This window comes from Peromyscus eremicus, chromosome X, assembly GCF_949786415.1.
Source record: "Peromyscus eremicus chromosome X, PerEre_H2_v1, whole genome shotgun sequence".
Lineage (NCBI taxonomy): Eukaryota > Metazoa > Chordata > Mammalia > Rodentia > Cricetidae > Peromyscus > Peromyscus eremicus.
The window spans coordinates 83,244,617-83,266,798 of NC_081439.1; the positions used below are offsets into that span (position 1 = coordinate 83,244,617).

Here is a 22,182-nt window from a genome sequence, read left to right on the forward strand (position 1 = left end):
TAGTCTGGGTGGACCCCAAGGCTGGAAACTATACAAGCCTCTCTTTTGTATTGAGGAGTTGCTCAGGAAGATGCTCAGGCAGTACACTGACAGTCTGGAGGGGCGTGCAGGAATTCAGAGGGAAGAGAGAGGCTGGGACAGGGAGAGGGTACTTGGAGAATGCTTTCATCTGAAAGGCCTAGAGGGGAGCCCTCTGGCTGAGGGAGGTTGAGCTTGTAATCTTGTGGGGCCACAGAGTCTAGGGAATTGAGGTTAGAGTGCAGCCTAGCAGATGGGATTGGTGGAGGAGCATTTCCCTCACTGCTCCTTTGTTCATGTGGAATGCCTCAAGGCCCCCTACATCTCTGGAAACTTGGAGTCACCTCAATACAAATGGCTCCCATTACTGTTCATGAAAGGAATAGGGAGAGGGGATGCAGTAGCTGTGGTGTTGGGAGCAGGGATAGAGAGTCCCTGAGCTCTGAGGACATGTGACTCTATTGTGATGGACCCCGGGCTGAGAAGCTAGGGCCACTGTTCCCAGTGGCTGAGTCAGCAGGACAGCTTTTCTCTGGGATTATTTATGTGTGAAGTCATTGCTGGTCTCACAGTGAAGCAGATATTCACAAAATACACAGAAGCATGAGCTACAGGCTTTGAGGGACAGGAACCTGCTGGCTTCTATCCCTGTCCACCTGTGGCCTAGGCAAAAAAAAAAAAGTCACTGCATTGGACTGCCTGGGATTCATGTGGCCATGGAAACCATGTGGAATATGGGTAGACAAGCAAATGGGAAGTCCTGGACCTCCCCATTCCCGCCTCCTGCCTCTCTGCCATCTCTGTACAAAGAAATGTGACTCACCAGCCTGTGCTGCCCCAAGAGGGCACTGAAACTGACTCAGACTCACCCTCCAAAAGCATCAATCAAGTCTCCCCACCTTTCCAACCATGGACAGCCCACGCAAGGCTGGCACTGTGTGAGATGCAGTAGATACTGTTTATGCAGCCAGGGATGCCTGATGGAAGGCCTTGCGCCCCAAAGCTCTCCAGGTCTTAGCTTTTCAGGCTGTCTGTCCTTCCCATCTGCTGCAGACTACATTTTACCCAGATTTCTGCCCAGAGGGCTGCACCTGCAGAGGTCTTCACTGAATTCCTCCTAGGTCTGCACCTCACTGCCCCTAGCAGGGGCTCTGTAGTCCGAACTCCCACTGTATGGAGGCAGAAAGGGAGCCCGCATCTGCTCCAGTTGTCCAGATCGAGGGAAAGGACTGTGTGGCTCTCAGTTCTGAGTCAAGTTTGACTCTCTCCTCACCTGACTTTATCTTAAGAACTTACCGCAATGGTCAACAGAAAAGCCCGAGTTTTGCTGGAACAGGCAAACTGCAGCTGTGGCCAGAAGGTCTCAGAAGGCTGTGAACCTCACACTGAGCTAGCTGGCTGCATCCTGCTTGGGTGTGAGGGTCTCTGCTACTGTTTCCCCCCTCCTTCAGGAATAGGCCCCAGGGCTGGGAAGGTGGCTCAGAGGATAAGAACACTTGCTGCTATGACATGACCACCTGAGTTTGACTCATTAGAAGCCATGATAGAAGTCAGGCGTAATTGAGCAGGACATCCATTGATGTCCTCTGACCCCTGCATGTGTGCATCCTACAAAGAAATGTTGGTGTAGACCTAGGTCCCTGGCTGGAATGTATTAAATGCTATTTTCCTAGGTATGAGGGAAAAATGAGAGAAGTATGTCTAAGATCTGATACAGCCTTCCCAGGCATCTGAATACTATGGGATGCTATGGCTGTAGCTTACAGGGATGTTGCCATCAGGGAGAAAAGAAACTTCTGTGGCTGACCTACAGCTACGGTGTCTGTTGGGAACATGAGTACCTTAAATTTTTGTTAAGTTCTTTTCTTTTCTTTTTTTTTTTCAATTTTCATTTCTGTGGATGGAATTCCAGGTTCGTTGCCTCTACCCTCCCTGCTAGGCACCATATCAGTAGCCTAGGTCAGATTAGGAGCAGCTCAAATTTGTACGTGAACCCATCATGAGGCATAAGACTTGCAGTCACAGGACTGCCTCAGCTACCCAGTGGCTGCTGTTCACATGGTCATGTGGTAAGCTGCATGTGGGCGCATGCTCAAGTCTTCCCATACAGATGCTCAGACCTCAGAACCAGGACTGAGTGTGCCCAACACCCTCCCCAAGGCTGTTCATTGGGTTCGGGTGGTCACATGACTCTGCCCCCTCCTCTTAGTGTCAGCAATTAAGCTAGGCCCTGCCTGTATATTCTGTGGACTCCACCCACGGCAGACCTTCTGAGTTCTTGCTCTTGCCCTTGCCCTTGTCCTCGCTCTTGCCCTCGCTAAGGACAAGGCTTAGTCAGCCTGTGGCTTAGAAGCCCTATGTGTCCAGGAAGCATTAAGGCTGACTGTCCAAGAGCACTTACCTGGTGGGAGGTCCGCCAGCTGCTCCCTGGGATTTACTCAGGGGAGGGCTTTAAGGGTAACCAAGTAGATGCTACACAGCACAGGGAGTCCAAGGAGAGGGCTTTCCGTAGAGGTGGTGGGAGGATGTTCCGATGGTGGGCAAACTTTTAAAAGCCTGACCCAGAACAAAGGGTTTGTGGAGTCTTATTCTGACCCTGGTATCAGAAGAGGTCCTGTGGGCAGTCAGGCACAACTAGGCAAAGGGATGGAGCTAGAGAGGGAGACTGAGAATGGGGGCCAGCAGTGAGGCTTTCAAGACTGGCCCTCAGCTGGGCAGGGCGGGACTCCTGAATAGGGTAGGAACACCCTTCCCTTCCTTGTCTCCCCAACTGTGGCCATTGCCTGGCTGGATTTTCTGCCTCTTCTGCAACGAGATGCCCGTCCCCTGCCACTCTTCTGACCTTGTTACTCTTAAGGACACCCGAGGCTTCCTACTCTCCAGTTCTCACAGAGTTCATTGCGGGCAGAGGAAGAGGTCTTCTGCTCCCCCGCAGCCTCTCTCCCCGCTGCTGCTGTGCCCTGGCTTTTTTTTGCTGGCCCAGCATCCCCAGCTGGGATGAACAGTGATCTGGAAGAAGGAAGTGACCAAGAAGGAAGTGACCGGAGAAGGCAAGGGAGAGTGAAGCAAAGGAGAGGTGGGACTTTGTAAAGTTTGAGATTTCAATGAGCTTGTCGACATGGGGACAAAGTAGATACTTTGTTCCTTAAATTGAAACTTTAGTTTTCAAAGGGGCAGTTGGCAGAGGTTCATCCACCCTTTTGTGTTCAAGCTCTCCTTAGGCGAGCAACGCACTGAGATTTCCATCTTCTTTACAAAGTATTGCTCCTTGGATTCCCTGTTGCAAGCTCCCTGTCCATCCTTCAGACAGAAAGTGGTAGTGTAAAGAGACAGACAGGTGAAATCTTAAGTATGCCTTGGGTCCATCGTGAAGGAGGTAGTGAAGGAGTAAAGCTGAGTAAGCGGCGATGCGGTGCCTTCATGCCTGGGGGTGAAAAACGTGCTTTCCTGGTGCCTGAAGAATATTGCCATATTTTGTGTGTCCGAGAGCTGAAGTAATCCATTTTCCTCCCACTTCTTCATTTCTAAGCTTCCTCTGACACCACAAAGGCCAAGAGACAAGAAAGATGGGCTCCACTGAAAGGAAGCAGGGGACCATCAGGTACACAGGTAAGGACACTTCCAGAAGGCTGTGTTTGTGCTTAGGTAGTATGCTCACTGCAACCTGGAGCTCTCGGGTCTCCCCAAGTTTCCTGGGAATGGTTTCCTTTACGAAGAGCCCCTGGTGTGTCAATGTTCCCTGAATGTATTACGAGTTGGGAGGAGTTTAGTCTTCCACCCCTTTAATCCTAGACTGCTGTTTACTAAGGACAATGGGATATGTGTTTAGTACTGGGATTTTTCTTCTTGTCATGAAATCACTCATTTGATATTTTATCTTCTCTCCTCAGTCAGTGATTTCCCCCACTTGAATCATTTTCAGTTTTTCCTTCTTCACAGATAATTCCAGTTTATAAGCGTAATTCTAGAATAGTTAGGTGAAAATTCATGGTATTATTTGTAAACTGTCCCAAAGGGTCTTCTCCTTGAGCAAATGAAGTACCCACCATCCCACCATGGAAAGCAGGGTACCACTGATGTGCCAGGCAGTGCCTCTCACCGACTCCAAATAACTCGTGGCTTTTCCATACTATCGTATTATTGAAAAGCCGCCCCTCTTCAAGAGCAAGCATTGCCTTGAAGTTCCCCATTGTCCTGCTAAGTTCCCCCAGTCAGCCTCAGAAAAAATCCAGAGATGCTGTTCTTTCCATGTACAGGGGGTTCTGAGTCTGAGGAACCGTGTTCAAAGCAGCCCTCAAGTCCTAGGGGCTCATTTTTCACTGTTCCTGTAAGTTCTCGAGCCTGTGCATACCCTTCACATGAACGTGGCTGTCCGGGCCTGAAGGATTCTTACTGAAATGAAATAGGGACCCAAACTAATGGAGTAGGCACCATCCAGACCAGGATCATTCGTTGTGTTGCTGGCAAAGAAAACCCCCAGAGGATCTTACAGCACACCATCATAAATAGCACCCACCCCACTCACTGCAGTTTAGAGAAGGATGCTGTAAGACCCTGCCAAAGCCCTCGCAGAGAAAAAAGGTCTGTGGTACAGAGTTTGTGCCACAAATAGGGGCTAATGGAAACACTGGGCCAGCAGTAGGACTGACCAGCCCAAAGAGATTAAGGATTTGCCAAAAGTCATGGAGGCCCTAGATGTCACTGCCATGATTTGAGTCCAGCCTGGTCATTGTCTTTTATAATCCCTGGTTCATCACTTGCTGCTCCTGTAGTTCTCTTCAGTGAAGTGAGTGTACTTTTATGGAGTGAAGACATGTCCACCCCATCTCACACACTTATTCATCTGACACCAGAAGCCTTGACATAAATAATCACCAAGACATCTGTCACAAACGAGGTCACTGACAAGCTAAGAGACATTTGTGAACAAGCGAGTGTGTTGGATGCATGAATTGCCATTATAAGAGAGGACAGCCCCCCTGGAGTTAGACAGGACACACCCAATACCAGGTTCTCAGCACACACACAAAAAAAGATATATTAATCTGGAGGAGAAAGCAAGGAGTCAGGGGCTGCAAAGGCAAACACCATGCAGCAGCAGCAGCAACAAGAAACCAGCAAGCAGGTGTTTTTGCAGGACTGGTTTTTAAGGAGAAAAGGGGGGAGACTGTTCTAGGGTGAGTTGGCAAGTCCTGCTTGGACATGTTACTCAAATAATGAATTTTGATTGTTGGACCTTGATGTTTTGTCTCAGGAAGGATTCAGTGGCCAAATGAGGGAATAGACCTTGGGGCTAGCATTAGGATTGTAATTGTTTTGTTGGCCCTGTGAATCATTACATTCCAATATAGACCTTACTAGAAAAACACCCTGTGAAACAGGAAAAAAAAAAGTCTCTCAGTGGATCTTTTCCTTTGAGAAACAAAAAGTCCTGGGTGTCAGTGTTAGAAAAACAGTGATGCTAAAATTTATCCTGGCATGGGTGGCTACAACCAGAGGGCCCTGGAAGGCCACTTTTGGAGTAAAGTGCCTCTTGTGCTGGCAGTCACTACAACGATTGAAAGTGTGAGGTTGTATGAGGAGATACATCCTGGTTATGTGAATGTGTTGACTGGACCAGTGTATATAAGGAGGGGGGGGGGAGGGAGTTTTCAGACCAATTGCAGACTGAACCCTTGAAAGCCTATGACCCTTGATCTTGACTCTTGGCTGAGAATGGCAGCAACTCAAGAGCTACAGTAGATAATGCAGAGCAGAAAAGGCATGCTCAAAGAACGAAGCACATGCACGCAGGAAGTCACTAGTGCTGTTGGACACAAGACCTGAAGAAGAGGCGGAGGAAAGAATGGTTGTCCGGAATGAGCCAGGAAAGAAGACAGACAATACATTAGCAATCCAAGATGGATTGCCCTCTGGTGAATAAGACTCGTCTCTACAAATTGGAAAAACAAATGAATTTCTGTAAGCTGACAACAGGCTCTGAGAGCAACTCCTCTGTCATCATGTGGGACGCTTAATAGTGAAATAATAGATGGCTTTAAAGTTAGAAAAGAGACAAGGGTGACTCATTGGAAGCTGGCTGCTTGATGTAGTGCTGACCTTAATGCACTAAAGTAAGTGTGGTGCACAGGGGATCTTAGGCACCGTGCATGCATCCATGCATCCATGCACCTTACAGTTCAAAAGAGTCCACCAGCTCGTCCAAGGCAGCTCTCCTTCACCTGTTTCAAGACACTGGATTCCCACCTCAACAGGTGTGAGTGGCACAAAACTGTGTCTTTTCTCTGCTGCAGGAAGTCTGTCCAGGAAATGAGAACTTCCACCAGCCATGGAGAAAGAGTTCAGCCACTACAGGAGGGCTTGATGTGAGGTGGGGAGGGGGTTTGGTAGAGCAATCAGTGGCATACAAAGCTCTGAATCTACCATTTTGGAGGATGAGCCCTTCTGGGATAATCATCCAGCATCCTGGAGCTGAATATTCATGATCCAAAAGGGGGTCCTGGGTTCAAATCTCATGGGACTTCTTTGAGGAGGTGAAAAGTCTTCAGTATGCCCCATACCAAGCAGTGGCTGTTGCCACAGCACAAATGTTGGTTCTCTTATCTCTGTATTCTCCTGCTACTATGGCAGAGGTGCTTGTCTTCAGCAGCTAAGCAGTACTATAGACACAATTCCAGAATGACACAGGTAGGAGCTTAGGAACAGTTGTGGTATCCTGAAAGAGGCTCACTGTTCCTTTTCTGTTGGAGGAACAGCTAACACATAGCAAAGTCTGAGGGTAAGCTGATGTGTCTAATAGTGTTATTTTTTTTTATTCGTATTTTGTTGCACGTCTTCATGTGCATAGTACGTGCTTGCAGTTGGCATCGGGGCCAGAAGAGGGCGCCAGAATCCCTGGAGCTGGACTTTACAGGCGGCTCTAAGCAGGCTGATATGAGTGCGGGGAACTGAACCCAGGCTCTCTGTAAGAGAAGCAAGTGCTCCTTCCTAACTACTGAACTGTCTCTCTGGCACCTAAATGCTTTTTATGTTCTTGCTGTCTATCACTTTGATTCTGGTGGCCAGGGATGGCGATGTAACCAGAGCATTCAGGATGTGGATGGGCACTAATGTGTTTTTGTCCTCAGTGTCCCTCTCCATAGAATTCCTCTGCAGCTGCTCACTCAGTACTCTCAGTGTTCTGTGATTCACAATAGAGGGCCTTGCTGAAGATGGTATCTAGAGCTGTGGCCATTAAAAAGCTCAACTGTACCCATGCCTCACAGAAGTGTTTTTGACGTAGTCCTGGGTTCCACACAATGGTTTGGAATCATCTTACTCCATTTGTGGGTGCTATGCATCCAGAACTTCTGGATTTTTATGTGGGTTCTGCTGCTTCCTTCAGTCCACCACAACTGATAGACAGCAAGAACATAAAAAGCATTTAGGTGCCAGAGAGACAGTTCAGTGGTTAGGAAGGAGCACTCTTTCTGAAGTCACAGGTGAGATGTGTAATTTCAGGTTCCCAGAGACAGGAGAGTGTGCCTTTTGTCTAAACCTTGCCCACCTCCTGTCCCTGCCTCATCTACAACCTGAGAATCCGATGTTTTCTTTTGCCCTGTGAACTTCCATGAAAAGGATTTGGTTTGCTAATATTCACCTAATGCCACATCTCAAGTGGTTTTCAGCTGCTGTTGCTGATTCTGTCATAGACTCACAGATCTTTAACGTGGTGGGCATCAAAGTTCAGAACCCAGTGGCAAGACTTGGAGGACAGGGATCGGCAAGATTTGATATTTGCCTTAGAACCAAGGCAAAGCACTGTTACTGCTATGTGGGAGACAGAGGTTGTGGCAGCGTGGGAAAATGCAAAGACAGCCTTGGGGTAGCCCAGAAAACAGTTTGGGAGGCCTGGCCAGGGTAACACCCATGGCAAAGGTAAGAGGAGGTAGGCTCTGGTGGCATTTTGAAGGTGGAGCCAGGAGAATTTCCTTAGCAGTTAGATGTAGCCTGTGGAACAGAGAGCAGGCTATTGTCCTCCAGTGTTTGGGGCCCAGTAAGCTGAGTGCCTACCCCAAGGAATCTGTTCACCTTTAGATTCATTTCCGGTGTCAGCTAAGACACAGGGAAAGCACTGCAGTGTGTGATGGGAAGGTCCTGATAGGGGGTGCATGGTGAGCATGCTGGGTTCCCCAGTGGAGTTCATCTGAGCTGTGGCCATCATCGGTTTGTTAGGAGTTGACCCCAAGTGAGCTCATTTTTATCCATACAGGTGTCCTGAGGCAACAGGGAGTAACTAATGAGCAAACTCTACAGCTTGGGATCAGAGGGAACCTTTAACTTTGGGGTGCATGAGAAGACTGCTCTGAAAGACACCAGCATCACCTTCTGCTGGCACATGGGTTTGGGGTGATTGTTAATACAAAATGCCTGTGTTGAGTGTACCTTGGGGGCACAAAAAGGAGGCTACCATTATTTCAAAAGATATCATAAAACAGAAAGTATTCCAAGTCTGCCACCCCCTAGTGAATCAGATGTATGGGAAAAGAGCTTGGTGGAAGGGTATGGGTTGGAGAGGGGATGGGATAGCAGGAACTACTCCTGGGTGTGAACAGGGCACACAACAAAAAGACTTTACAGACACAAGCTGCATTGCCCAACAAAGCAGCTCTTGTTGCCCATGGGAGGCGAGGTGAGGCCTTCCTACCTCCTGACCACCCAAACAGAATCCTCAAGCATTCCAAATGTGTGTGAGGCTAATAACAGAATTCCAGAGTACTCGAAACAAATGCTGATGGATAGTAAGGGAAAAATAGCCAATCCAACACAATAGAGTTGCTGGACAGAAAGTCAGCAGGGAGCTAGAACTGAGAACCTTGATACAGGAATGGGATCTTAATGGCATAAATAGAACGCTCTAGTGAAGAACAGGCACACATTGGCTTAATTCTCAGTTGCCTTGAAGGCTTTGTGAAGATGGAGAACCTTCTAGCTAGTGGAGCAGGCCTCAGCACTGAAGAGATGTGCAATCACAAACTGTCATTTCTGTGACTGTAATGGACTCAGACTAAGAATCCCTAACAGCAAGATCACAGTACAACTGGAAATTGTGTCTGACTCTTAGCATTCCAGTTTGTGTTTCGGAACCTTTAAGGCAAGTGTGGGTTTAGGAAAGTTAGTGTCCTGTGTTTCCAAGTACTGAAGGCTGAGACTATCGGAGGGCAGGCAGTGTAACAGGCTACTGCCTCAGTCTCCACAGCTGTGAAGCTTGTACATCACCAGCAAGGGAGTGTAACGCTTGTTAACTATGGCAGAGTCAGTGCAGTGAGTGACTGGGTTATTGCAGTGAGAGGGCGAGGCTCCCAAGCCTTTGTGTGCTGTTAAATTAGAGACTCCCTGAATGGGGCCAGGTTAGTTCAGCTTCCTGGTATGTGATTTGTGTCTGGTCTATACCATGGGCCAAGTACACTCCTGTTCATCACAAATCCTGCTCCACTGGGTTTAAAAGGGTCCAAAGGGTCCCTTCTTCTTGCAAGCTGTCTACTGTGAGTGTGACAGGAATTTGCCCACTAGGGGTTTGTGATTAGTCCTTTGGGGAAAACTGGTGCTTTTCTGGCCCTTCCATGGTGTCACCCCCCATGGTGCAGCACGTGGTAAGTGGACCACTGATGTATTTTCTAACCTTCATCCTTTCCCATTTCAGAACACAATGGTGGTGAAAGCCGTGTTCTAGGAAGAAAAAGAGACCGGGTTTCTTCCCCGGGTTATACTAGCAAAAGGAAAAGTCATTATGAGCACACTGGGCGCATGTCCCTGACTTCAAAATCCCGGGCTGATGGTGGAGATGTGGAGATGAGAGATGTTCTCTGGGACCACTCAGTAAGGCAGTAAGTGAGCGGGCTGCCTGTTTAGTGGGTAGCAGCCCCCGGAACTGTGAACTCTTCCACCCCCTCTTCCCCTGTGGTCTTCTCTCCCTGAGAAACTGGAGGTCCAGTGCTCCATAGATGTGGGATGGTGGCTGAGCAATCCTAATTGTGCCCGTGCTTCCAGTGAGGGGAATGAGGGTCCATGCAAGAACTTATTAGCATTTGTCAGCACTCCCTAATCCTTTCGTAGCACACCTTATGCTGTGCGACATAAGAGTAGAGAGGACCAGCACATGGAGGACAAAATCCACATCACAGTGTGGAGAGATGGCAAACCTCAGAAGAGAGAATCGAGGCAGCACACAGAAGATGAAACACTGGAGAGCTGGTTCAAGGTCACGGTGAGTGTCTTGGTGACCACTGCATTTAGACTATTCTGCAACCCAACATAAGGATAATCACAGAGAGCAAGACAAATTGGTTACCTGGAGGGAGAAGAGCGACGACTGTGTGGACAGGGTGTGGGTCTAGGAGATCTGGGTTTGGCACAAAACAAGGTGCCATGTCACAGGTCCCATGGAAGTGCTCTGGAGCTAGCTAGAAGGTCAGGAAAGAACATCTGGAGTATGTCTGCTCTCCTCTGAGGTCCCATGGTGTCTCTCTTCTGTCTTGTTCCTTGTTTGTAAATTTAGATTCTGTGTGGCAGAAAGTCTGACAAGACACAGCTAATGAAATCAGTCCACAGCCTCTGCAGCGTACCCTTCACCGCAGTGGATGTAAGCGAGGAGGGTGAAGCCAGAGAGGATGGCTTGGGGGATTGAGCAGGAGGCCAGGCTCAGCAGGGCTCAGCAATGGCCTCTTAACACTTCCACTTCTTTCCCCTCTCCAAAGTTCCACTGTGACAAGTACCGGATCCAGTTCTTTGTCCAGGGTGCTAGCGTTGCCCATGCCTTGAAGGATGTCAGCTACAAGATGTGTGATGAAGACGGTCAGAAGGTGTGTTCTGGAGGCATTCTCTGTACCTAGCCCTGGCACAGGCCGGGGACTGGGAGTGTCATCTTTGGGATTAGAGTGAGTTCCCAGTACTCACTCTGTGTCTCCTTCCTACAGATACCTGTTTTTGTCAATCCCTCAGAAGTACCCTACTCTGTGCAAAATAGGTTCACAGGAGAAAAATTGGAGCAGCTGAAGGTAAAGCAGTTGGAAGGCAGTGGGTGTGTTCACTTCCCAAACCCAGCCCTTCCTCCCCTCAGTCCCTGAAGTTCCCAACACCATGACCTACAACACCACAGAGCCATAGAGCACCCTCTCCATCTGTCTCTGCAGCGGGCCCTGCGGAAAAGATATAATGTTTCCCAGCATGCTCTGGACCTCCAAAAGCTCCGCTTTGACCCAGGTATGACTGGTGGCAATAACTGTAGGTCACGGGTCTGCCTAGGAAGAAGACATACATGTGGTAGCCTGTGGAGGGGTCTGTGCTGGGGCTGGTTCAGAGGGACCCCCCTCCACCTTCTGATTCCACTTTCTCCTCCTCCTGAAGCCTTGTTGGATCACAACATAGAAATGATTCTGAACCGAAGAAGCTGCATGACTGCCACCCTTCAGGTCATCCAAGAGAATTTCCCTGAGGTATTGATGTTTGGGTGAAGGGCCAGAAAGCATGAGATTCAGGGCGGATGTGTCTCCGAGGCTCCTGACGGTAAAGATCACTCTAACTCTTGCTCCCCAAAGCTGTTCTCCTTGAACTTGAGCAACAACAAACTGTTCCGGTTAGATAGCCTGTATGATGTGGTAGAGAAGGCACCCCAAGTCAAGATCCTGGACCTCTCTGAAAATGAGGTGAGCAGATGAGGTTGGGGTTGAAGACAGATGGTACTGCAAACTGTACTGACATTAGACAGATAAAGTGACCCATCAGTGGGAGCAGGAAGACATCGGTCCTGAACTGCAGATGGCTGCCTCTGCCTGGGACGCCTTTAACAGTCCTCTCCCATTTTTCTCAGCTAAGAACAGTGTGGGAGTTGGAGAAGATGAAAGGGCTGAAGCTGAAAGAGCTGTGGCTAGAAGGGAACCCCTTGTGCAGCACCTTCCCAAACCATTCTGCCTATGTAAGGTACTTCACGCCTGCTGACACCTCTTCCCTTTCATGGATACCACTGCCTCCTGGTACCCTGAAAGACTCTCTGTGGGAGGAGGCAGGCCTGGTCCTCTGGGAGGACCATAGGGCCCGCCCTCTCCCCTCTCTCTGTACTTGGCTGTGCTCACAGGCCTCCTTTGCCCCATGTCTCCTGCATGCCCCCCCCCTCTATGGTGGGCCCTGTTTCCGTTGTGTGAGTTTTCGGCCTCCTCCAGCAGGCCCTGCCTTTCCTCATCTCGACAGCACCAGGCCTCCTCCCTGGAGGCCTCCAGATCTTGTTCCTGAACGGTCCCCTCTTCTGTCCCAGGCTGCCCTAGAGGTTGTCCTGCCCCAGGCTGAGGGCTGAGGTCCTAGGTGATGCTGATGTGGACATCGCTTCCTCTGATCTACTGCTGGGGTCTCTGTCTTTTTTGGGGGGAAAACCTGGGCTCTCTGGATCAGGGATCCAGGAGTGGGCCATGACTGGGGAGCTGAAGGCTCCTGTAGCAGGACGGGAAGGCAGAGTGCAGCAGAGGTTGAGGAGACAGAAGGTCTAGCCTCGTCATGCCTCCATCCCTCCTTCCTTCCCTGCCTATACCAATGGACCAACAACCTACCTTGCTCGTCATTCTTCCTAGCATCTAAGCCTTGGGTAGCCTGAGACAGGCAAGTTGATTCCTTAGATAAGCCTATAGCCCCTCCATCCTATGCTGAGGTGAGGACTCACCCATCACTTCTTCAGCCTCTGGAAAATGGTTTCTGCCTTCAAGGAGGCCCTTAGTCCCTAGGTCACTGAGGAAATAGTATGGGCCTCCATGCCTGACTCGGTAGGGTGCATGCTTTCATTCCTGCTTTGGATCCCTGGGCTAGCCTGGCACAAGTGAAGGAAATGGAGGCAGCAGGGGAGCCCCTTTCCCCTCTGTTACACAGGCCCACTACATCAAGCTAGACAGAGCATCATCTCTCATTCCCTTTGCTTTGTTTCCTCGGTCTTCTTTGCCTTTCCTCTCCCATGGCTCTCTAATATCTTCCTTGCTCTCCCAACTCCCTTTCTGTCACCAGCTACCATCCCCCACCAACAGCCCCCTTCCTGCATGACTCCTGCCTCCCCTATCTTCATCTCTCAGCATCCAGAGAATCCTAGAGGCCTTTCGAAGTGGCAAGGCCCTGAGATCCAGTCCTGATCCTTTAAAGGCCTTCTATGGATCTTTCTGAGACAGGGAAGGGAGGCAGGGAGAGACAAGAATCCCTGAAAACTGGGCTCCCAATGTGGCTCCTTGTGGCCCTGGAGAAGGAAAGAGGCCAATGCAGTGTGGGTGGGAGCTACCTAAGGGTTGGGCGGCAGGGAAGGGGCTGAAAGAGAACTATAGGGAGAATCAAAGGAGGGGTGGAGGCAGGGGAGAAATCCTGCCCAGACCTGAACTGTCAATAACTCCTATGGCCCTTTCTTTTTGAACAGCGCTGTCCTGAAATTTTTCCCGGAGTTGTCTCGCCTGGTATGTTCCTGCCTTCACCATTGCTCCTCTTCCTCACACAACTGACTTCCACTTTTAGTTCCAGCCCCTTTGTTTCTTACCTGGATAAGGTGTTTGCCTGGGACAGTCATCCATTTTCAACAGCATGGATTCCAGAAATCCTAATCTGAATATTGTCCCATAATTATACACAGAAAGAAAGCACCTCCCCACCACACAGAATCACTCCTACAAAGCACATATGGTAGAGATTTGCAGTACCCCATAATACAGTACTCGCTGTGATCTCATAGCCCAAGGATTTCCTGACCACTTTATGCCTGGCCTCCGAGTCAAGGTTCCCCTTTGGGTTTCTTCGTCCCCATGGACATCCAGTCCTAGCTCCCTGGTGTGCGTTCCCACCCTTCTCCTTGTCTTCTCAGGATGGCAGGAAGTTACCACTTTCAAGTGTAAGGAACATTGAAGAGCCGCAGTTAATGAAGCCCTGCAAGGTGAGGAAGAAGGACCAAGAGCGATTTATGGTGTTGCCAAGTGATGCTTTTAGTAGACACAGCATCTGAAATGGCTTTGTGTTTTAGGAAAGCTTTAAGGGTTCTGAGGCCGTAAAGACTCAAGTACAGCAATTCCTGCGGGAGTAAGTGCACATGGGACCTTGAAGATGGAAGGGAAGGAGTTGGCTAGGCTGGGCCACCTTTGCACAGGTCTGCTCAGAGGCCTCAGGTCACGTTTGGTGCCCAGGCCAAGAAAAAAAAATAGCCCGTTCCACCCACCTCCACACCCCATAGGTATTACTGGATTTACGACTATGGAGAACGCCAGGGACTCCTCAGCGTTTACCATGACCAGGCCTGCTTCTCACTGACTGTTCCCTTTGACCCCAGTGATCCAAATCTGTGAGTATCGCAGCTTATTCTCTGTTCTGGAGAAGGGTGATTCTGTCTCTCACTCCCACCACCAGGTAGACAGGACTGATCCCCAGGAAGCATCTGCACTGTCTGGACCCCCACCTCTTGTTCCTCTTTTCTCCTAGGAGTGGCACGTGTGGGTACTTCAAGGATGAAGTGAACATGAAGAATCCCAAGGAGTTCCGTAAGTGTGTGATGAGGAAGACCTGGTAGAGTACAGGAACTGAGTGTGTGAAGGAGGTAATCATTGAGACCATGGACCAGGGTGTAATAGGCAAATCTCTGATTTGACTTCTTCAATCCCCCCATAGACGTTCAGAGGCAGTTGCTGAAGTACACAAAAGAAGACATTGTGGACTTTATCAGGGCATTACCCAAAACCTTGCATGCCTCCAGCACTTTCCAAGTGGACATGTGTTTCCAGACGGTGAGCACCAGCTTCTGCCTTGGTGCAGGTCCCTATGTGGTTAGAAAATTTAGCAGTACCCTGAGCCTGTGCCTTCTTCCTTTTCAGGAAACCATGCTCTGTTTTTCTGTCAAAGGGGTGTTCAAGGAAGGTGAGTGTCTGTAGAATGCCCTCTCCAGACCCTTTCCTACTTCCTGCCCTGGATATGCACCCCTGAGAACTCCCCCAACTCTCCCAATTGGGTTCCTTTCCTTCCTATCCTCCTTATGCTCGTCTACCCATAACACCCTGCCCACAGACCATCAGGTCCGACAGAAGGCTGTGCCTGTCTCTCCCACAGCTCCTGGGTGAGAGAGGTCATGGGAGCCGTGGGATTTGTGGCTCTCATTCCAGATCTTTTTTACCCAGTTGCTTAACCTCTGTATTTCTACATTTGCAGGTAGAGCTAATTAAACTCCCTCTCCCCCCTTAATATGAAACAGACCAAGTGAACATTGGAAGGGATGTTTCACTTGGTTTAGCATGTGGTAGGGGCCCCATCAATGGGAGTGGATCATTTCCCCTTGTTGCCCACCCCCTCCCCCATTCCCAGCACAGAGCCCTGACTCCAAGCCAATAGTTGACCAGTCCTGGGCACTTTCACCATAAAATCCTGACTGGGGAATGTCCTTTGAGGGTGCAAAACACGTAGAACTCTAAGGCTGCTTTGTTGTGTCTTGTCCTAGAAGTGGAAGGCAGCTCGCAGGGATGCATCCGTGCCTTCATGCGTACCTTCATTGCTATCCTTGACAAAAGGAGTTCAAAGTAAGTGCTGCGTTGTAGGTGGAACTCCCACCCCAGGTTGGGGCCAGAAGGGAGAACGTGCAGTGGTACCAATCTCTGGGGGTAGTCTCACGATATTGGAAGGCCTAGAGGTAGATCAAAGGATCAGTGAAGCCTAGCAGTTAAGAGCAGGGTTGGAATACCAGTTTTCTTTCTGACCCTAAGAGTCACTGTCACCTTGACCCAAGTAACTGATTCTCCTGTTGAAAATGGAAATGAGGAGAACCAGGTTCTTTTTCTATTGTGTAGACTCACTGCGTGGGGATTAAATCTCCAAATCCAATGAAGCTGGTAGACAATCTTTCAGAGGAGATGGGAGTGGTCTCCCGGCAGTAGCCAGGGATTTGACTAGGCAGATCACACAGGCACATGGGAAGATTCCAGTTGCTGGGTCTCAGTGGTTAAAGAGGATCCTGTCCGGAGCAGTGGAAGGATTTTGTCCACCTGTCCAGTTGTCTCAGGGACTGATTTTCCTCCAGCCTGTGCATTGTGAATGACCAACTTTTAGTGAGGCATCCAAGCCCTGATGAGATCCCGGATTCCTTTGCCGTACCCTCGTCCACATCGTGCTCCGGCTTCAAGTTCGTCCTCTCTCAAGAGCAACAAAGAATGGTGCAGGCTTTTTCCACCCAGTCGGGGATGAAACTCGAGTGGTCTCAGAAGTGAGTGCCTGCTATAAATGTGGGCAGGACGGGCTAAGGGCTGGGGTTGGAAACAAGTGTGAATAATAGAATCTTAGATGACATATAAACAAATGAACTGTGTCTATATTTTATTAATGTCCCTGAAACAAAAAAATAAGATAGGAGCACACTGAAAAAGTACCATCATTTTGTAATAGGGTATGTAAAGAATTTTTAAAGATAGTCCATTTCTCAAATGGCATCCTACTCTACTTGGGAAATCCATTATATTAAACCCCTAGAACTGTTGCACATGGCTGCAAGATGTAAGATTGATATTCAGAAATCAATTGTATTCCTGTGTACTTGTAACAAATACCCAAAGGGTGAATTTAGAAAAGTAAGCCCATTTAGAACAGCATCCAAAAGAATAAAGCGCTTTGGCACAAATGAAAAAAAAAAAAAAAAAAAAAGAGGGCATGGGAAAAGAGTTGGTGGATAAAGTCGATTGCTATTCAAGTGTCAGGACCACACCCCACATGGTCCTATGACTTCCACACAGCACTGAAAGAATTGAATGTTCACTTCCAAAAACAGTACATTTTGACCCCCAACACAGACCCGCACATCCTGTGCACAACACTGGCCGTGTGTAGAGAGGGGATCCAAAATTAAGTTATTCCAACTATAGTTCCCAAGGAACAAAGCACAGGTATAGATCTCCATGGCATTGAATTAGGTTGCCAAGTATTGTCTGTGACACCAAAAGCCCAGGCAGTCAAGGAAAAGCTGGCGAATTGGACTCCATCCCAAATCAGTGCATCACCAGTTACTGCCAGGGAGAGCACATACAGTTTTTTCTCATCACTATTAGTCATTTGAGACATGTAAATCAAGCTGTCATAGGTCATCTGGAGTGTCACCTTATTGGACGGAGAGATGCTTAGGAGATTACTAAATCACACTGGGGAGGAGGGAGAGATAAACAGAGAGACAGAGAGAGAGAGATAGGTACCGGGGGTGTAGGACCTGTCATACTACGTACTCAAAATGTTACACATGGAGTTGCCACATGGCCCGAGTACAGACTACAAGCAGCAAAAACATACTTCATGCAAAACTTGTATGCTTAGAGCAGTGTTATTTAGAGTGGGCAAAACAACCCCACTGTCTCCTTGAAGATGGATGGATAAAGAAATATGGTACATATCACAGTGGGATATCGTTCAATCGTGAAAGTGAATATGGCCCCGATGTATGTTCTGACATGGTTGAAACTTGGAAATACTGGGCTAAGTGAATGAAGCCAATCACCTAAAGCCCTGCGTTTTATCTTTAAAGGGCATTTATTAAAACTATGTAGGTGGGGGAAATTGGCAGAGATTGAAAGCACACTAGAACTTGCAGGTTCTGGGACACATGAGAGAGTAGTGACTGAGTTCCAGTAGTTGAGTTTTCTTTCCAGCAACAGAGCTGTTTAGGAATTAGTTGGCATTGTTGCAGGGTCTTGTGAATGTACTAGAAAATGACTGAGAGATGTGCACTTGAAATGGTAAATACCCCAAGATGTGCCATATTACGGGGGGAGAATTTGCTTTTGAATTTCCACTTCTTATTTTTCTTGAGCTTCTCCATTAGTTGGGGTATGGGGTGTTGGTATGAAGCGTCACTATTCTTAGGCATACCCTTGTGTTTCTGCTTTGAATTCTTCTGAGCACGAATGGTGACAGATCTGGGTTCTACCAGGTCTTTCTCCACTATTACTAGGGTGCTACATCTGGCGCACATGTCCCAGCAAATGAGTACCATAGGTTATGTGATGGCATTTGTGGCCAGTGCACATGTCCTGTGGTGGTAACAGAGGTCACCTGTCCTTCTCCCACCTCAGGTGCCTTGAGGACAACAAGTGGGACTACGCCAGAGCTGCTGAGGTCTTCACTATGCTGCAGGTGAGGTCTGGGAATCAACTAGGTAGCAGGTGGGTGTCTCTGGAGTCTTAAGCAAGATGGAGTCTAGGTGACCAGGGGACTGAACTCAGGGCACTGGGCTCTTCTGACATCTCATCTCAATTGCTCCAGACCCAGAGCAAGATCCCAAGGGAATTCTTCGGACAGATGACTTAAAAGGAGCCCCTGGATGTCACCTTCCTCTTGTATACACTCTCCTTTCTTTCTTTGTTTCTGAAGCCTTGCCCGTGACTCCAGCTGTAAGCCTGGCTGGTCACACAGCCAAAGTTAACATGTAGGCCGGGTAACACAGCCACCCCAGGGGTCAATTGCTCTGTGTATTTCCCCCAGTGATGCCTGTTCCTTTCCATAATAAAGAGTTACTTTGCACGTTGTCTCCTGGATTCTTTGCCTGTGGCAGCCATGAGCCAGAGAGGCCAGGACTGAAGAGCCCCCTACCCTCACGTTCACCACATTCATCCCTGGACCCCCACAAGCAGATCCACGAGGCTCACTTCCTTGGGCACTTTGTGAATAAATCCTCATGGCAAAAGGCACATGCTACTTCCAGTGATTAGCCTTTGCAGGTTATGGACTCTGCCAGAGAACTCTACCTGGAGGCCTGCAGAAGCGTCTATGTGCCCTGGTACAATCATGACTTCCCAAGGGGTGCCTCCTGGCCAGTGGGCCTGTGAAAGAAGAAACAATCATGACTTCCCAAGGGGTGCCTCCTGGCCGGTGGGCCAGTGAAAGAAGGAAAGTGATGAGAAGTCACACATTTTACTTCTCCTTTCTGGCCATTTGGAATGCTTTCACGGTTTGGGCCGTGATCTGTTTCATGATTTGTACATGTGATAGTGGGCCTTTTTTCACAGTTGTCCCCATGCTTCCATCTGTCTTCCTGCCTCCTTCCATTCTGGAAGTTGCTGTGCAAGAAGTGGGGCAAATATTGACAGAGATGACTGGAAAAGGGGGGAGTCATTTCAGGGTCACAGAGAAACCTGATGCAAGGGAAACTCTCAGGAATCTGCAAGGATGACCCAGCTAAGATTCCCAGCAATAGTGGATACTATGTAGCCTGAACTGGCCATCTCCTGTGACCAGTCAAGACTTCCAGTGGAGGGATTGGGACTTCAACCCAGCTGCATAACCTTTGACCTACAGTCTGTCCTGCCTATGGGATGTGCTGGGGTTAGGGTGTCATAGAGATTGTGAGAGTGGCCAACCAATGCCTGGTCCAGCCTGAGACCCATACCTCTAGAGCGAGCCCACCCCTCACACTGCCTGGAGCACCAGGACCCACAGGCTGGATGTCCCAGAAACCTAGGATAGAATCAAACATGACTAGAGAAAAAAGGTCAATGTAATAATGCCTAATGATATTCTACTATACCTATGGATTGGTGACTACCCCAATTGTCATCAGAGAGCCTTCATCCAGTAACTGATCGAAACAGATGCAGAAACCCACAGCCAAGCACTAGGCTGAACTTGGGGAATCCTGCTGAAGAGAGGGAGGAAGAATTGTGCCAGCCAGGGGGATCAAGGACATCATAAGAAAACCCACAGGCAGAGTTTTAGGACAAGGTCAAAAGACAGCCACATTCTTTGCCAAAGTGTCACAAGAATAGTCCCTATGCTGCTTACTAATATCTTGAGCTGGGCCCCCACAGTTCAAATCACTCTCAGTACTGTCTTCCATGCTCCTACTAAGATGGCCCAGTAAACCTTGCTTTAAGTATCCAACTATCTTTCTAATCCAAAGTCCCAAAGTCTTTCATATTCCTCCAACAAACATCATGGTCAGGCAGACCACAGCAATACCTTAGTCCCTGGTACCACTTCTGTCTTGTCACTGTTCTATTGTGATGAGGAACACCATGAGCAAGGCAAATCTTAAAAAATAAAGCATTTAATTGAGGCTTGCTTACAGCTGTAGAAGTTTCATCCGTTATCACCATGGCAAAGAGGAAGCATGGTGACGTGCAGGCAGACACCCGAGCAGTAGCTGAGAGCTACATACTCGTCAATGCGCAGAGAATAACACTGGGCCTCCTGTGGGATTTTAGAACCTCAAAGTTCACCCCTAGTGCCACACTTCCTCCAACAAAGTCACACCTTTTAATCCTTCTCAAATAGTGCTTCTCTCTGATAACTAAGCATTCAAATATATGGGCCTATGGGGGACTTTTTATTCAAACCACCTCACACTGTTTCTGGGAGTGTGTACTAATGAAGCCACTATGGAAATCAGTTTGGAGGTCTTTCAAAAACCTGGAAATACATCTACCATATGAACTAGGTGGGCCCACTCTTAGGTATGCACTCAAAGACCTTTATATCTTACTATGGAGGTGCTTGCACATCCAGGTTCATTGCTACTCTATTCGCAATAGCTAGGAAAATGAATAAACCTGGGTGTCTATTAACTGATGGCTAGATAATGAAATTTTCTAAGCCCTAAAGGTAAGTGAACTGAAATTTGTACGTAAATGGATGTAACTGGAAAAACTATACTAAGTGTGGTTACTCAAGCCCCAAATGGCAAAGAACTCATATTCTTTCTCATTTATGGGACTTATCTTGAAATTATTTGTGTATACAGAGATTACATGCGGAAACCAACAAAATAGAGATTGGTCCTTGGCAGGGGTGGTGCAGTTAATGACACAGACAATAGAATATAGATGAAATAAAAGTAGAGAGGGAGAATACTGGGAGCAGAAGGCTTTGAGTGGATTGTAGAGTGACGGTAATAGGTGAAATGGGACCAAGGGAAGATGCAACCAAGAATTCTGGCTGTGTTTTTATCGACTTGAGACAGCTAGAGTCAAGTTGGAAGAGGAACTACCATCAGATTAGACCGTAGGTAAGCCTGTGGGACATTTTCTTGATTAAAGATTGAAATAAAAGGGACAACCCCACTGGGGGCAGTGCCACTGCTTGCTGTGGGATGTTCTGTATGGCAAATGTGTTGCTGATTAGTCAATAAATAAAACACTGATTGGCCATTGGCTAGGCAGGAAGTATAGGTGGGACAAGGAGGAGAATAAAGCTGGGAAGTGGAAGGCTGAGTCAGAGAGAAACTGCCAGCCGCCATGATGAGAAACAGCATGTGAAGATGCCGGTAAGCCACGAGCCATGTGGCAAGGTATAGATTTATAGAAATGGATTTATTTAAGCTGTAAGAATAGTTAGCAAGAAGCCTGCCACGGCCATACAGTTTGTAACCAATATAAGTCTCTGTGTTTACTTGGTCGGGTCTGAGAGGCTGTGTGACTGGCAGGTGAGAGAGATTTGTCCTGACTGTGGGCCAGTCAGGAAAACTCTAGCTACAACTGCTAGGAAAGTAGCCCTGGATTATATAAGAGAGCAGACTGAACAAGCAATGGAGAGCAAACCACTAAGCAGCATTCATCTGTAACCCCTGCTTCAGTTCCTGTCTCCAGGCTCCTACCTCTAGGTTCCTACTTTGAGTTCCTGTCCTGAATTTCCATTGATGGACTGTGATTGGAATTTGTAAGACAAATAACCCTTTCCTACTCAAGTTTCTTTGGTCATGATGTTATACTCACACAGATAGAAAACAAACGAACACATAAATTTGTGCCAGAGACTGTGCTATTGCTGGGACAAACCTGCCCATGGTATTTTGGGCAGGATTGTGGAAGTGTTTAGAACTTGGGCTGGAAGATCCATTAGTGCTCAGAGATTAATAGGAATGTTTGGAAGCTTGAAAGATAAGACTCCTGAGAGCAATTCAGTCAATGGAGTCCTGGCTGGTGACGTTTCAGAGGGAAACTTGATAGTCTCTCAAAGACTTTAATCCTGTGATACTTTGTATTAACATTCTGTAGTTTCCAGTCAGCTTGGGACACAGACTCAGCTGTCATTAACAAGAGACAAGTATCACTGAAGTGAATATTTTTCTTTACTGGGACAATAGATACTGGTTATCTAGAGATGAAAAATCAGCTGTGAATAAGAAGAGACCAGCATTATTGGGGCGAACTATTCTGAGAGTAT

General features: G+C 48.2%; 1 protein-coding gene across 1 annotated transcript; it reads left to right on the top strand.

The window, feature by feature from the left end:
* Window positions 1-3,584: 3,584 nt before the first annotated feature.
* LOC131899534 (nuclear RNA export factor 2-like) lies at window positions 3,585-18,333 on the top strand. The gene is made up of 21 exons (XM_059251021.1): window positions 3,585-3,627; window positions 9,731-9,884; window positions 10,114-10,264; window positions 10,556-10,639; window positions 10,755-10,859; window positions 10,974-11,054; window positions 11,190-11,259; window positions 11,404-11,492; window positions 11,595-11,702; window positions 11,867-11,976; window positions 13,439-13,475; window positions 13,877-13,945; window positions 14,033-14,088; window positions 14,240-14,347; window positions 14,485-14,543; window positions 14,671-14,786; window positions 14,874-14,916; window positions 15,494-15,569; window positions 16,067-16,249; window positions 18,099-18,159; window positions 18,289-18,333. Exons 1-21 carry the CDS (start codon window positions 3,585-3,587, stop codon window positions 18,331-18,333), a joined length of 1,848 nt encoding a protein of 615 aa, XP_059107004.1.
* Window positions 18,334-22,182: the final 3,849 nt, after the last annotated feature.

Bases quoted from the DNA above. Each gene is read 5' to 3' on its own strand.
- LOC131899534 (XM_059251021.1), top strand. From the start codon at position 3,585: ATGGGCTCCACTGAAAGGAAGCAGGGGACCATCAGGTACACAG. The intron at 9,885-10,113 runs GTAAGTGAGCGG...ATCCTTTCGTAG, and splicing joins TGGGACCACTCAGTAAGGCA to CACACCTTATGCTGTGCGAC. The intron at 11,977-13,438 runs GTACTTCACGCC...CTTTTTGAACAG, and splicing joins AACCATTCTGCCTATGTAAG to CGCTGTCCTGAAATTTTTCC.